The following is a 15,053-nucleotide window of genomic DNA, read 5'->3' as shown; positions in this document are numbered from 1 at the left end:
TATTTGCTCATGAACTGAGTTCAACAAATAAAATATGATGATTATTAATTACATTATGTTAGATGGGATTGTCATTCATATCAAATGAAAGTCCAATATTATACAGATATATCACAAGTTTAAATACCAAAGTCAACTGGAATAATAACTATTTTGCTACCATCTTGATGATAAAGCATTAACATGTATGATGATACATCATTTCTTCTATTTCTTTAGTAGTGAGTCGATCTTTTCTTCAAGAGCCTTCAAGCGATCATCCTTTTGTAAATTGGATTCTCTCAAATCATCAACGGTTTGTTGCAATTTCAAAACTAATTCTGAGAGCTTCTCTACAGACTGCTTCAATCCAAGAGACTTAGCTGATTTTCCTGGTGTTGCTGCTTCATCCTTACTGCTTGTGGACCTAGGTGTAGATACAGATTCTTTCTCAGTAGAGGCCTTTTCAGTAACAGGTGTAGACTCTCTGACAGGTTCCATAGTTTTATTTTCCTTGGTAGGTGTGATCTTAGAAACTGGCATCTCAGTTTTAACTGGTTCGGGAGTCGATGACTTTACAGGTGTTGGGACTTTTGATGATTCTTCGCTCTTCTTTGGTTCTTGTTCTTTTTGAATGTTTACATCGACTTTGTCAACGGTACTTGACGCAGTAGAGTCAACGTTAACTGAAATTGGTTTATCATCTTCTTCGTCCCAACCAGATGTATCCTTAGATGGATCTTCCACATTATTTGTCATGTCCAAATCTGAAGACTTTTGTAACAACTTATCGATGGAGTTATCAGATTTCAATACTTCATTAGCATTACCTACTGTTTTAGGTTTCTCTGGCTCAGGTGTAGGCTCCTTTTCAACTGGTTTCTCGGCTGGTTTTTTCTTCTCAATCTTAATTGCAGGTTCTGGCACCACTTTAACTGTTGCCTCTGCCTTGTGAGATTGATGTAGTTCAGGCTCAGCACCGTCATAAAGAGATTTCATACTAACCAATATTGGGCCTTCGGTGGTTTTACCAGAAAACCACTCATCAGCAGATAGAGCAGGCTTATTAGAAGGTGCATCTGGATAAATATCTTCTTGAAATTCTTCCGATCTTCTTGGCACATAGAAAGATACTGGTTCTATACGTTGATCACCTACAGTCTTATAGCATTTCATCACTTCATTTTCCCTAATGTTAACTAAACGCTTTGGAGTGACAGCAAATCCTCTTTGTGCTTCAATGGATTGAAATTCAGATAACTCAAATAACTCATCATTTTGAAATTCATAATAACGAATATTACCGTCACCTTTACCAGCTAGGTACAGTATCTTGTTTCCGTCATCATAGAAAGGCATCAAAATACCAGAAGATTGATCAACTGTATAGAATCCACCCAAGTCACCCTTTTCTAAGTTAAAAGCATCCCAAATACCGATTTGACGATCACTTAGCTTGGAAAAACCAGTTGTGGCTAATCTTTCAGAATTACCTAACCAGACAACTCTTTGGTTTTTAGCACCAGCATGAGCAGCACCTTCGCTAACGACCTTCTCTTCTCTAACATTCCAAACTCTCAACTTTTTATCACGGGCAACAGTGGCTAGATGTGTACCATCATAGGAGAAGGACATTGAAGTAACCATATCCGGATGCTTCAACTTGTAAATGTCCTCACCAGTCTCTACATTCCAGATTCTGACAGTATAATCCAATGAAGAGGATGCAAGCACATCCTTAGCAGTTGGGTGATACAAAATATGACCAACTTTCCTGCTGTGGCCGGTCAAAAATTTAGTTGGTTCAATGTCCTTTATTTCTTCATTATCACCAGATTTCAAAATTGAATAGTCCTGTGGGATATCCCAGATACCAATCTTACCATCGTCAGAAGAAGAGGCAACCCTGTTGTCATCAAATGGATCAAAGTCGGTATCTAGGACTTGCGCGGTATGACCCCTAAACAGTGGCACTTGATCTGGAAGCTTGCCTGGCTCACTAACTGGTACAATGGCAAATGCACCACCACCAGAGGAGTTCCAATTAACTGAGAGATACTTACCATTACTCTTTATCAAGTTAGAGTCCCAAGCGTTGTTTGTAACCCGAACATTTTCATATTGCAACTCCTTCTTGGCTGCCTGACCGAAGACATGCCTATACTTGGACGCACGAACAAACTTTCCACTCATTTTTTCCTCGATTTATACCCCCAGTCCTAACTATAACTACTTCCAAGCTTATGTGGTTACCCAATTGGAGAGCTCTGGGAAGTTATCCTCTTAAGAAAATAACCAGCAACTATACCTATTATGATCCGCAAGTTGGCTGATCTGCGATATTTCTGCAACTTCGATTCAAGACTAGCTATGTGCCGTATATTACGATAATATTGCCAATTTTGAGTATGTCATGAGTAGAATATCTGATATAGACTGTTAAATATGCAATTTATTGTCCATTAACATGTCCCTGAACGTTATATAGTAGCTAAATAGCTTCTCTGTTATGTTTACGGTTATTAAGCACCAATTATTTACATTACAGATGCTGCTGAGTGTTACTGAACAGCATAATCTTGCCTTTCTTTTTCTTGTTGGATTTCTCTTGTCTCATTTTCTGCAACAGCATGTCTTCAAACTCTTTATTTTCCTTTGTGGTTTTCTCATCCTCTGTGATCTCTATCGATGTTCCCCATATTGTCTTTTCATTATATTTACTCAGTTTTGCTTCGGTATTCTGTGGCGGCTTAACAGGTGCTGGAAGTGAAGTCAATTGAATATCTTTCTTATTGATCTGTGGTTCCCATCCAGTGAAATTGCTATTTTCACGTTGATAAAACTCCCTTTGTTCCTGCTCCAACCGTTCCTCGTACTTCTTTTTCTCTTGGTCTTCCCGTTGCTTTCTAATAATTAGCTTCCTTCTGCGTTGCTTCAGCTCAGATGCAAATCTATTGTAGACATCTTTCTCAATAAAGGGCACAGACCTCCAATCTAAATCCAGAAGTGCAATCTCCGTACCATATGGCAAATGGCCTAGGTACTTGTATCTTTTTATCAATGCCTCTGTTACGATATTACCATAATGGATATTCTCTATTTTCACCTCTAGTAGCTCAGGAAATTTACTGTAATGACCAAAAATAGTTAATAAGATCTTGATGTCCAGTGGACTTAAATAGTATTTTATTGGAGATTGAAAATTTGTCTGATAAAAGAAATATGCTGATGTGTCATCATAACTTTGATTACCATCAAAATGCAGTTTGTTCATAAAGTCTTCGGTTATATGATTTATTGATGAATTAAAATCATCCTTAGACAATATCGTGGAGATATTTTGACGTATCTTATCAAGTGCAACTTTCACATACTTACCACTGTCACTATACAATGCTTTGTCTATCTCGTACTGATTCTCAATCGCATCCATATCAAGTTGATAGTACTTTAATGCATAATCATCTCCACATTTCATAATGTGGGAGTATTCCGAAATCTCTTCAATGTTTGCAGGAGGAATGTCACCAACTTTCTTTGGATCAATATCTAAAGATATTGGCAATGCCAGTATTGATCCATGTGGTTTACACATTAAAACCAGAGATGCCTCGTGTCCAGGCTCAGGTCGGTGATCAGACCCTTCTTGGAATGCTTGTTTATTAAAACTGTAGTCTTCTTCAAATAGGACCTCCTTCACATTATTTGGCTTAACAATGCTACCACAAAGTGGGCACTCCTTGAATTTTTTCTTCTGTTTAATTCCAGTTTCTGGGTTCTTAACTACTTCTTCAATCTCAAAAAAATTCTCTAAGCAGCTCATACAAAATATGTGACCACATGTAACCATCCTAGGAGCCACAGGTATTTCATTAAGACAAATAGGACAGTTTTGTCCACGCGGAACGATGACCCTCACAATTTTCTCCTTATCAACAAATTTATTGGGATCATTTTCTTGATCTTTATAATCGTAACGATCCGATACTAAGAGTCTATAGTTTACATTAATGAAGGATTCTCCATGGAGATAAGTATGGCTGTCAATTCTCCGTTTATTTACTTTCCGATGCGTATGGTTCTCCCGCTGCACTTCCGGAAGTTGAAAGTCAAGTAGATGATCAATTGAGACTTTTGTTTTCCGCCCTCTCATCTTAAAATTGCCTTGGTTCAGTTCTTGCTCTATAGACGCATCAAACCTTTCCTGTTTGTCGAGGTCATACTTTGTGAACTTCGAACCACCATTGTTTTGTCTTCTACGAGGGCGTCCAGTGTCGGTTTTACCATTTCCTTGATTCCGTGACTTCCTAGTGGAAGAATTAGAGTTTGTAGATGAACTCATTTTATCTCAACAGATCAATACCAAGCTTTAGCAATTTTAAATATACGGCAGCTAGCTCACACTTTTCCTTCTTCGATTAACAGACTCTTTCCTCAAACACAGGATGAAAAAGATCATACAGCAGCAATAATATGCAACAGACACTAAAATGTAACAGCAGTGATTTGTGTGTTGCACTTAGTATTGTTGGTAGATTTGCACACGTGGAATTTAGGGCGATGGCGTTTGACCCCTGCTTGCAATAGAAATGCCTGAAAAGATAACTCTTTTAAGTAGAGGTAGAGTTCTGCCAATTAATGGCAAATTGAGGTGCTGTATTGCTTTGATGAAATAAGCGCTGACTACTTAGGTATCAGTAACAGTGTTTAAATCTCATTATTCTTAACGTTGGCCTACCTCTTAGGCTTTTGAACCTTTAAAAGAGTGTAACTCCGTACGTTGTGCTGAGAAGTTACTTATATTACATATTATTCGGAATGCTTATATGTAGTGTCTCTATCAAATAGTCTATAAATCTACGGATGCGAGTGACCTTTTGCTGCTAATAGTCTCTATAGGTAAGCAGTTGTCCATCTTGGAGAAGTTTCTTGCGAAGCGCTGGAGTAAATAAGGTATTCCCATCAGAAATTCTGGGAAATATGAGTACAGAGGTGTTCTCAAGGTTCCTCTTAAACCATTTTCGCAGTGGTCTATTATAGCTTCTGCCAACGCAGCTGGACATACTATTGGTGCCCAGAATTTCCTTGGTGGTGGGAAACCATCGAACATTTGGGTGTCAATTTGACCCGGAAGCACCAACAGCGTTCTAATATTGCCAATACCTCGCACCAAAAAGTCATTGGTCATAGAATTATGCAACGCTGTAATTGCTGCTTTGCTCGCTGCATAACTAGCTACCTTGGATGGTGCAAGGATCCCCAAGACACTCGAAATCGTTACTATGTACAACTGCCTCTGATTATCACGAGGAATGATTGCCTGTAGAATTCGAGCAGTAGACCAAGTATTGATATTCATTATTCTTTGCATTTCATCAATTGGGGTATCTTCAAACCAATTGAACCTGGATCTCACACCTGCGTTACATATTAATAAGTTGATCTTATCCTCATACTCCAACTTGATCTTCTTCAATGCTAGTTCAAGACCGTCAGCATTCACTAAATCACATTCAATGTTAATGACACGGGCTTCTTCAGACCAATATTGCACATCTAAATCGAGATTAATTACTTTGATATTATTATAGCTCCTCAAGAGTTTATGTATAATACACCGACCCAGACCATTAGAGCCACCAGTGATTAGCACAATTGGATCATGAAGTTCATTAAGTGACTTCCAGGTTTGCTCACCTCTACTTCTGAACCATAACTCTAGCCAATAAAATCCGTTGATGATAAGTGTCCAAATACTGAACACTACAATCGCATACAGCCTGTAATCTCTAGTAATAATGTTCCCATGTTAGTAATCAATAATCTATACTGCTGTTGTGATGTAAATATCAAACATACTTAGAGCATGCAAAGGCAATGGGAACAGGAAACCTCAACAATGGAAATACGACATAAGATAATATAAAATCTATATCGAAACCCATTGATAAATTCTTTGTTATCTTGATGACTTGTTCCTACATCCTTGCTCAATACATTTTAACCTACTCATCGAAAATTGCTTAAAATAGAGCTGACGTCAATGAGCTCACTGTGTTGGAACAAAATAGTGATAACAATGGAATGCTACTAAGATCAGCTATATCAAAAATAACTTTATATTGCAAAAAGAACATAACATATTAAATCTATAAATTGTTACTATTTTACCTGATAATTTGCAGGTATGCAGCTAAATAGGAGTTGTCTGTTTGGAATCTTTGGATGACTCGATGTGACAGTTGGGTAATCCATTCCACCCGAGTTTAATAGTTCTATCTTTTTACTATTAATTATTTGAACCGGAGTCAGCTCTGAAATTGGAGTACCTTCATATGACAATTGATAAACTAATATTAAATTCTCACCAATTAAGAACAGATAACCATTATGATATGAAGCACCTGTACAGTAAAAATCGAGGATCAATATATCGTTCTTCCAGTTGGGGATCATACCAGAGCTATTGATCTTAACAATTGCTTCATCATATACCATGAGAAATCCATCACCACTTTGTAGTCGGAAAGCAGTTATTGGTTTAGTTTTACCTGAAGCGATGTCCTTCTTTACATCTGTGACCATACTTAGGTTTGCGTCTAATTTACTAGAGGATGATGAAAACCTACCTGAATTTAGATGTGGATGTTTGATATATGCTATCATCTCTTTATCATTATAAAATCCTGGTAATGAAGCTCCTAATTCATTAAAGGCATCATTGAATAAAAAGACATTCTTCTTTGTGAACACCATAAAGCTCTTCTTGAATATCACGATATCACTTATGCTATGTGATGCAAGCATCTTACTTGAAGATGGTAGATAATATTTCTTGTAAATCTTGAAACAATTGAAATTATTCATGATTGAATGAAACTCAGGTGTCGAAACAACAATTTTACCCTTCCGTTCATAAAATAATTGCTTAGAGTTCCCAAAATCATCTGCAAACTTGAAAAATGAAACCTTGTCTTTGAGGACTATTCCAACAACAAAATTGGCATTGAGGAAACGTTCAGGATTATAGTAGACTGCTAGGATACTGCTAATGCTGAAATAACACAATTTTTGACCATCAAGAACAAACAGTAAACCTAATTTAGGTACAGCCTGAAGTCTGCTAACAGATATATTTTGTAATACTTTCACAAATTTGGTAGTATAATCGTTTTTCCTTCTCAAAAATACACCACTATTGGTTGCAATGAGATTAAATTTAGTATCTTCATTATCAAATTCTGTAGAACAAAAAACCGTCGTTGCTATATTCTCAAATTCGTCTTTAAGATAACGCTTGTAAGTCTTTAATGCACTATCAATTTCTGAACCTTCTGGAGCCACAGGTAAGTTGACTGGAGCATTTCTATCCTGATATGAAAATTCTGCTGTTATGATGCTCAAGTTTATCGGATGTCTATTATCATCATTATTCCTATTCTTGAAACAGCACTTGAAGGCATTCATCCAATTATTCCATTCGATGCTATTAGGAACATAAAATGTGTAAGAATCATTAGTGGCTGTATTACGCACTTTGAATGCAAACTCAGTTGAACTTGGTAGATTATTTGAAATTCCTGTGTGCCCGTAATTCAAATCACCAACTACCGAGCTGCGGCTGTTTAAACTACTTTTGTTGTCCAAATCCGAGACTATTTGTGATGTTGGTCTCGAATCTCCTAATGGTAAATCCTTATTAAATTCTTCTGGTGCCCTTTTTATTTCCAGATTTAGATACTCTATAGGAATTGGTCTGTCAATCAATTTGTATTTCTTCTCCAAGCCTTTTGAAACTAACTCTGTAATTAATAAAAAATTATCTAGTAGGGCCAGGAATACAGGATAAGGTTCTAACCAGTGATCACTTTTTTTTAGTACTGTATCACAGTTAATCATTACTCTTTTTGGATCAGCTAAACCTAATGATAATTTATCCCCTTTAACCATCTTCTCAGGGTTTCCAATATTTATATAACCCGTGGTGCTACCTTTGTTGCCGCTACTATAAACAAGTTGTTTGGAAAAACGAATCAGTTTTCTCCTATCAATTGCCATACCATGGACTTTATCTACATCTGCACTTAGTTGTGTTACTTCTTTGATAACCAATTGCAATGCTCCATAATCTTCGCTTGATGGGCTGGTATTTTTTAATATTGAGCTGAGAGTTACTGGCATATTTTGAAGGGATTTAAAATAGCCCCCAAAGAAGATAACATCATGGTACATTTTCGATCTTGTTATTTCAGGCAGATTATCGGTCTCTAAGAGCCATTCTGCAAATTTTGTATGATGTGTCTTTTCCCATGATATTACCTCATGTACAGTAGCCATTGCATTTGCGTAATTTAAATAAGCATCTCGAACCTCATGACACCATTTCAAATATATTTTTCCAATCCCATCAATAAATTTACCCCGAGTTTTAATTTTCCAAAATAGTGGCTTTAGAATAAATTCCTTATGAATTTCGATAATTGGCAAAAATATATCAAAAGCAAGAGATGCAAAATTAGTTTCATCTGGCAGGAGATCTGGGTCAAAGCGCTTTCCATATATTTCGACAGCAGCATTGGCCATACTCAAAGATCTCTCTTCCAAGATAATTAGATCAAATATAAAACTTTGTCTTTGAATCTCTTTTGGATTTATTTCTGACAGTTCTTCAGCGGATAGTTGCCAATAGTCCGTCCATAACCCCACAGACTTATTGATTATTTCTGAAACCTTTATTTCTTGTCTTGATTCATTGGATAATCTATTACAACAGGTGGTAGAGTAACAAATAGTGGAATGATCAAACTCATTGAATGTTGAATCAATAAATGAATAACATGGTAAAAGATCAGTAAATATACTAGAAATTGTGAGACCAGCTACAATTACGGCTATTTCTTGTTCATTGTCTACCTCAAACTTTATTGCTCCTTGATTAATAAGAGAGGACATTATTCTATCAACATTTGAGTCAATAACTTCTTGTTCATACGTCTTTGGAGATTGAAATTCTAACAACAACTGTACAATTTGGAAAAGATCCAGCTTCTCAAAAATATATTCATTAAACCATTCAAAGTATACTTTCAAAAGCCACTCGTAAATATCTGAAAGTCTGTATATACTATAACATTGGTATAGTTTATGCTCATCTATTAGATCAATCGAAAAAGCTTGTGTGGGAGCAGTCACACTTGGGGCATATTGTAAAGGTTTTGCTCCCAAGAAAGAGTTGAAGCTACTATTTCTAGCACTAGAATTGTTAAAAGTATAATTTGAATCCGAATAAAAGCTCTCAACTTGATCTGAAAACCTGCTAATTCCAGTTATATTTCTAGAAGATGTCAATGGAATTTGAGGCTTAGAGTAGAAGTTCAATTCTGTATTACTAATTGTTTTTGATTGTACTCTACTAGATTCCTTTCTTGTCTTTGTAGTTTCATTTGCGTTTGATGGAGAAATTATAATGTCAGAATCCAGATCACCAACGAAAGGCGATTTATACACCTTACCGGCAAAATGAGTAGACTGCTGTAACATTGAGTCTTCAATATCTTGTTCCCCAACAAAAGGTGATTTATATGGCTTTGTTTTAGTAGGTGTAATAAAATCATTAGTTCTTCTCTTTGTGATAAAAGGAGTTGCGGGAGAACCCGGGGAGCTCTGATACGAGTCTAATTGTGAAATTGAATGCTGTAAAGATGGCGGAGGTGGTCGCCTACGTGACTTACCATTTCCCACCGATTTAACTGACATGGGAGAATCGCCATTGAAATTTTCATAAATCAAGCTATTACGACGATTAGCGGGTGATTTCGGACTTCTCAACTGTGGAGAATTCCCATAACCAATATGTTCATCTGCAAATTGTCCACTAGTCGATATCGTGTTCTCTGTCAAGGGAGTCCATCCAATGGACACATCACTCTGCATCATGTCAGACTCAAGAAACGAGCTGCGTGTATTGAGCGGTGGTAGCTTCGGTAATATCACATCTCCTTGCACACCAGGGGAGTCTCGACTCCGGGTATTTCCACCCTTCGACCTCTCAGGAGTGTTGGGTGTATTGTATCTATACATGTTTGCAATGTCTCAAATCAATCGAGCGTCCCTAGAACATGAAGTTTATTGTTGTTGATTCTAAACCTATTGGTGGATTCGTTACAATTGAATACTTTCCTTCCAAACCTCCTGTGTTTTCTCTTTATTGTACAAAACAGTTACTCAGTATTCTAACAATCAAGAAACTCAAGTCACTAGAACATGGGTAATTGACCCAGGTTTCGAATGGCTATTCCAGTTTACCGATTGATACTGTGGTTTGATCATCCATTTCACTGAGGGCTTTTGTGGTGGTCGAGAGAAAACATCGTATAAGGACATTGATCTCCGATGAGATCAACCATAGACTATTAAAGATTTGGGTTTGGTATCATTGAAGACATCAGCAAACTAAATAACCACAGCAACAATTTAGTAATAGTTCCATGTATATAAAGTATAAATCACTAGAAGGTTTTATATGTTATTATAGCTATGTATTTATATATATATATAATTTTTACAAATTATATTTTTCTATAATTTGGTGATTGACAACATTTTCGGTTATCACGAATTTAATAAGACTCCGTGGCCAAGCTGGTTAAGGCGTGCGACTGTTAATCGCAAGATCGTGAGTTCAATCCTCACCGGGGTCGATTATTTTTTATTGCTCTTGCAATAAATGTTTTCCAAAATCGAATGAACTATAATATGATCTAAGCTACCGTTGTAGTTCCATGAACTAATAGGAATATATATACTCTTTCTGACATCCTATTTGGTTATGATTATGACTTAGCTTGATGATATTAACTATTTTTCTTTTTTTTTTTTTTCTCAGAGTTATAATTCAATAATGTTGCGTAGGTCTATAAGGTTAAATTATATAAAAATTCTGGTCTATATCCGGATAGTCCTTCAATCCATAAAATGTCATCCTTAATGGCAACTTTCCTGGCTTTGGTACCTTTACGAATAGTAATAATTGGTACCAAAGAAGTGCCATTGATACCATATGGAAGTTGCGTGTAATTTGTAGTGTCCCTTATCATTTCATAACCATTCTCTTCACAGTAACGCTGAAGAATTTCTTTGAAAGTAGCATCTACCCTTCTGATAGGAATGTCTTGTACAGTATATCCATCAGAATCCCTCATATCCTCATCAGAATCATCAATCTGTATTACGTTGGGATGGTCATTTTCATCTCGTTCGAGATCTATAAATTCCCTTTTTTTCAAATGCAATTCCTTTAAGATATCAAACTCCCTATCATAACAGACAGTAGATAATTTCCCTACTTCAGTACCCATTCTTAAAATTTCTCTTAACTCAGTTATCTCAAAATCTGAGATTTTAGACTCTTCTGCGTAGACAATGTTAAAAAAATCATGTATCAGATTTTGGCAATTTTGCCAATCATTTGGTTCACTGAACAGATACCATTGGAACACTAACTTTCTTATATCATTGAACATCCCCTTCATTATGGTAGTAATTTGAGTGTTGGTTAAAAAATTGGCAAATTCCTTGACTTTCTTAAAGCAGTATGCAGGCCCTTCTCTGTCATGATTTATATCAGACCAATCTTCCAAGTCATCTACTAAAGTAAAATGTTCTTCATATAGCTGCTTCACCATGATTGGGAGTAATTTTTTTTCTGTTATACTGTAAAATACAGTTTCACCGAAAATCAATTTGAAATAATGGCAATCAAAATGAAATGCATCTTTGTGGTACCACCCTGAACAATAGTCACTAAAGATAACTTTGAGAGCGTCTTGCAACTTTTTCCTTTGTTCCTGATTCAATAGAATATAAAAATCGTAGAAATGATGATCGATACCATTTCTTTCGGGAGCCCACTCTTTGATTAGGCCCAGGAGTCTCGGCATTAAAAACTTGTCTATCAACTTATCATACATCATAATATATTTTAATATCAGTTCGTATTCCACAAGGATATAAATGATACTGTCAACTGAATCTGAGTTTTTGAAATCAATTTCTGTAATAGCCGCTTCAATTCGGGGACAAAGCCATTGGTATAATTGAGTTTGGTTCTTATTGAGAGCGCCGGGATCACTCTCTAAAGCGTACTGCAATAATTCTACAACTGGTTCTAGGGTATTTGTTATCCGATCATCTTTTAAGGAAAGGTTATTGTATTTCTGTAATTCATCCTTCAAGATTTTAGCTGCCAGTTCATCAATTATGGTTTCATTATTAAGCTTTAAAACCTCAGAAATCTTATCCAACAAAGACATTTCGGAATGTTGCAGATTTCTCAAAGTATTCAATTGGGTTTCTACATCATCTAGTTCTTGCTTCACCACTTCAACTTTCCTAACTATAGCATCCAAAGTTCTTTGTTTAGTAACCAATTCTTCAACAATTGTCGATGCGTTAGGATGTCTAGCCAGTACATTGGCGTCTACTGGAAGACCTAACGCCTCTATCTGATATATGATGTCACTAGATGGTTTTGTAGCATCGGTTTTCTTGAACTGCAACGGTCTAGCTCTTGCATTCTCATTCACCTCGCGGCCCTCATCGCTAGACGAAGTGATATGCATATCAATATCCTCAGCAGTTGCTCTCTTGGATAACATACCAAGCCCTGCATGTGTCCCATGCTGCTCAGCGTTAACCTCGATTGGAGAGGCTCGTCCACGCCCATCGCTGCCTAAACCTTGTCCTTCCACATAGCCAAGCTTTTTTAACAGCCGGGCACCAAACCCATACTGCTCTTCTAAGCCCATACCTGCGTTGAAACACACCAAAGCCTTCTTTCTTATGCAGACTGTTCAGCTATCAATCTCAATCTCAAGGACCTACACACCACATTTTACAATATTTCTATTGTTCAACCACTGTTTGCAAGATTTCTAAAATTTAAAGCTCATCGCGATTATCAAAAAGAGGGAACAATGGGCAGGATAAGCAACAGCATAAAGGAATGAACCAGGGTATCAGTTTGACTTCTGAAAATAATACGTGGGCGTAACAAGCACATATACAATGCCGGAGTCGTTGGCTGAGCGGGCGAGAAGCACACTTTTAAAGGCTCAGGTGTTATGTCGAGAAGTGGAGTCCCGGATAGCTGAAGTAAAGGACCGGCTGTCACAATGGGAGAAGAATAGACACACATTGAGGTTTTTGGTTAGCTGTTTGGAGCACCAGTTAGGCTTTTTGGAACAGTGTGCCTTGAGACAAGGTATAGGCCGGGCTTTGATCGAGACTGAATGGAGTCAAGTGGTTTTAGTTGATTTGGTCAATGAGATGAAGTTATGGTATGATAAGATACAGCTTAGATTAGAAAGGCTAGACCAGGTTGAAAATATTCTTGTGGCGGATAATAAACATTTAAGTCATTATATATCACAGGAGCAAGCGTTAGTATTGAAAAAGAGGCTAGACGAAGTACCTATAATAAGACCACAAATAGAGAATATACAAACACAATATGACACTATGTGCAAACGAGTACGACAAAAGTTGATTAATAAAAGACTGACTGAGATAAAAACTATCTTTGACTCTCAGTTTGGTGATGAATTGACCGAGACGGCAGAACTTACTGAAGTAAAGCCTCGAGATCTTGATAGTATAGAATTGGAATTAGTGGATTACATCAATTCTTTAACCGATCACTTTGATAAGTGTCAAGCACTAGAGAAAGGCCTGTTCAACGATTCGAATGAATATGATGAGCTACTTAAAATTGTATCGGCAGATGATAGTCAATTGGATGACATAATGAAACACCTACTCAATACAATTGATAGTACCAATCATCAAATAGACAAAGTATATGAGATATTAGATATCAAGACCAAGCAAAAGACAATTTTGCATGGAAAGATCAATGAGCTAATAGCCAACTGCACCAAGTATAGCGAGTATTTGGCCATTTTCAAAGGCATTGCCACTTCAATTGAGAAGTTTAAGGAAGGTTGTATGCAGGACATTCAACTTACGAAAGAGTTGTATAAGTTTTACGACGAATTCGAGAATAGTTACAATAAATTACTACAGGAAGTTCAAAGAAGGCGAGCTTTGAGTCAAAAGATGTTAGGAATTATAAAAAACTGTGAAAACGAATTAAAAACACTTCATGATGAAGACCAAAAGCTGCGAACGCATTTCCTGAGTGAGAACGGTGCATTCCTGCCAGAGACAATATGGCCAGGAGAAATAGACGACCTATCACCGTTATATGCACTCGATTACCATATCAAAGAAATTTGAACACTGAGGCAGATCACTAGAAATGACAATATAATGATGAAGAAATTGTATTGTAAATGCTTATAATATTAAATATATACAACTGGTATTTACACGGTGTCCAAAAATTATCATTGCGGGTAAATTATGCATCCTTGTATGTAAATTAAGACTTGATTCCCCAAGCCGTAATCAGACAGTAAGTGAAGCTATATTTACAATTAATTCTTTTGAGATGCTAAATAATCAATGGTTTCACGGATACTAGTCAATCTGTCTGCAACATCATCTGGGATTTCAGTATCAAACTCTTCCTCAATTGACACAATCAACTCAACGGTGTCCAGTGAGTCAAGACCTAGGTCTTTGTGAAACTTTGAATCAGCAGTAACATTCTGTGATGACTCACCCTTGACAAAGTTCTTCACAACTTCAATCAATTTCTGAGAAATCTCATCTTTACTCTTAACACTGTATTGTCTCATCAGCATGGGAGTCACGAGCATTGGTCTGGCAATAACTGTACTTGGTATTAAAGCACGGGTGGCTAAGCGTGGTACTAGTCGAGAAAACATCTGGTATATTGTTAGGAAGTTCAGTGCCGTCTATTTTCAATCAGTCCAGTATGGAAATTCCAAAAAGTGTTCTCCAAATCCAGACTATGACTAACTTATACTTCTGAAATTAATCAGCAGTCAGCCTTCAAGAAAGTCGACGGCCCTCATCGCTTTATGATTTCGCAGAGCTTTCGGAGGTGACAGGTATATATAGATCACGTGAACATATAAAAGAGTCCTATC

General features: G+C 36.8%; 7 protein-coding genes and 1 non-coding gene across 8 annotated transcripts; 2 read left to right on the top strand and 6 right to left on the bottom strand.

The window, feature by feature from the left end:
• Nucleotides 1-207: 207 nt before the first annotated feature.
• Nucleotides 208-2,172, bottom strand: CRN1 (coronin; the record flags this gene model as incomplete). Its single annotated transcript, XM_447915.1, has 1 exon — nt 208-2,172. The coding sequence occupies one exon, from the start codon at nt 2,170-2,172 to the stop codon at nt 208-210; it is 1,965 nt and encodes a 654-aa protein (XP_447915.1).
• A 349-nt stretch (nt 2,173-2,521) lies between these two features.
• On the bottom strand, nt 2,522-4,321 carry MAG2 (RING-type E3 ubiquitin transferase MAG2; the record flags this gene model as incomplete). The annotated part of the gene is made up of 1 exon (XM_447914.1): nt 2,522-4,321. One exon carries the CDS (start codon nt 4,319-4,321, stop codon nt 2,522-2,524), a length of 1,800 nt encoding a protein of 599 aa, XP_447914.1.
• Nucleotides 4,322-4,828: 507 nt separating this feature from the next.
• Nucleotides 4,829-5,924, bottom strand: TDA5 (Tda5p; the record flags this gene model as incomplete). The annotated part of the gene is made up of 2 exons (XM_447913.1): nt 4,829-5,759; nt 5,839-5,924. 2 exons carry the CDS (start codon nt 5,922-5,924, stop codon nt 4,829-4,831), a joined length of 1,017 nt encoding a protein of 338 aa, XP_447913.1.
• A 217-nt stretch (nt 5,925-6,141) lies between these two features.
• Nucleotides 6,142-10,059, bottom strand: TUS1 (Rho family guanine nucleotide exchange factor TUS1; the record flags this gene model as incomplete). The annotated part of the gene is made up of 1 exon (XM_447912.1): nt 6,142-10,059. One exon carries the CDS (start codon nt 10,057-10,059, stop codon nt 6,142-6,144), a length of 3,918 nt encoding a protein of 1,305 aa, XP_447912.1.
• A 546-nt stretch (nt 10,060-10,605) lies between these two features.
• On the top strand, nt 10,606-10,679 carry tN(GUU)7. The gene has a single exon. It is a non-coding gene; the product is annotated as a tRNA-Asn (tRNA).
• A 213-nt stretch (nt 10,680-10,892) lies between these two features.
• SPP382 (mRNA splicing protein SPP382) lies at nt 10,893-12,785 on the bottom strand (the record flags this gene model as incomplete). The annotated part of the gene is made up of 1 exon (XM_447911.1): nt 10,893-12,785. One exon carries the CDS (start codon nt 12,783-12,785, stop codon nt 10,893-10,895), a length of 1,893 nt encoding a protein of 630 aa, XP_447911.1.
• Nucleotides 12,786-13,044: 259 nt separating this feature from the next.
• On the top strand, nt 13,045-14,274 carry ATG17 (protein kinase regulatory subunit ATG17; the record flags this gene model as incomplete). Its single annotated transcript, XM_447910.1, has 1 exon — nt 13,045-14,274. One exon carries the CDS (start codon nt 13,045-13,047, stop codon nt 14,272-14,274), a length of 1,230 nt encoding a protein of 409 aa, XP_447910.1.
• Nucleotides 14,275-14,474: 200 nt separating this feature from the next.
• On the bottom strand, nt 14,475-14,828 carry GVI51_J04499 (uncharacterized protein; the record flags this gene model as incomplete). Its single annotated transcript, XM_447909.1, has 1 exon — nt 14,475-14,828. One exon carries the CDS (start codon nt 14,826-14,828, stop codon nt 14,475-14,477), a length of 354 nt encoding a protein of 117 aa, XP_447909.1.
• Nucleotides 14,829-15,053: the final 225 nt, after the last annotated feature.

The sequence above is a fragment of the Nakaseomyces glabratus genome, chromosome J (assembly GCF_010111755.1).
Source record: "Nakaseomyces glabratus chromosome J, complete sequence".
In the NCBI taxonomy this organism is placed as follows: Eukaryota; Fungi; Ascomycota; class Saccharomycetes; order Saccharomycetales; family Saccharomycetaceae; genus Nakaseomyces; species Nakaseomyces glabratus.
Note: the sequence above shows the minus strand (reverse complement) of the source record. Positions and strands in the feature narration are given on the sequence as shown.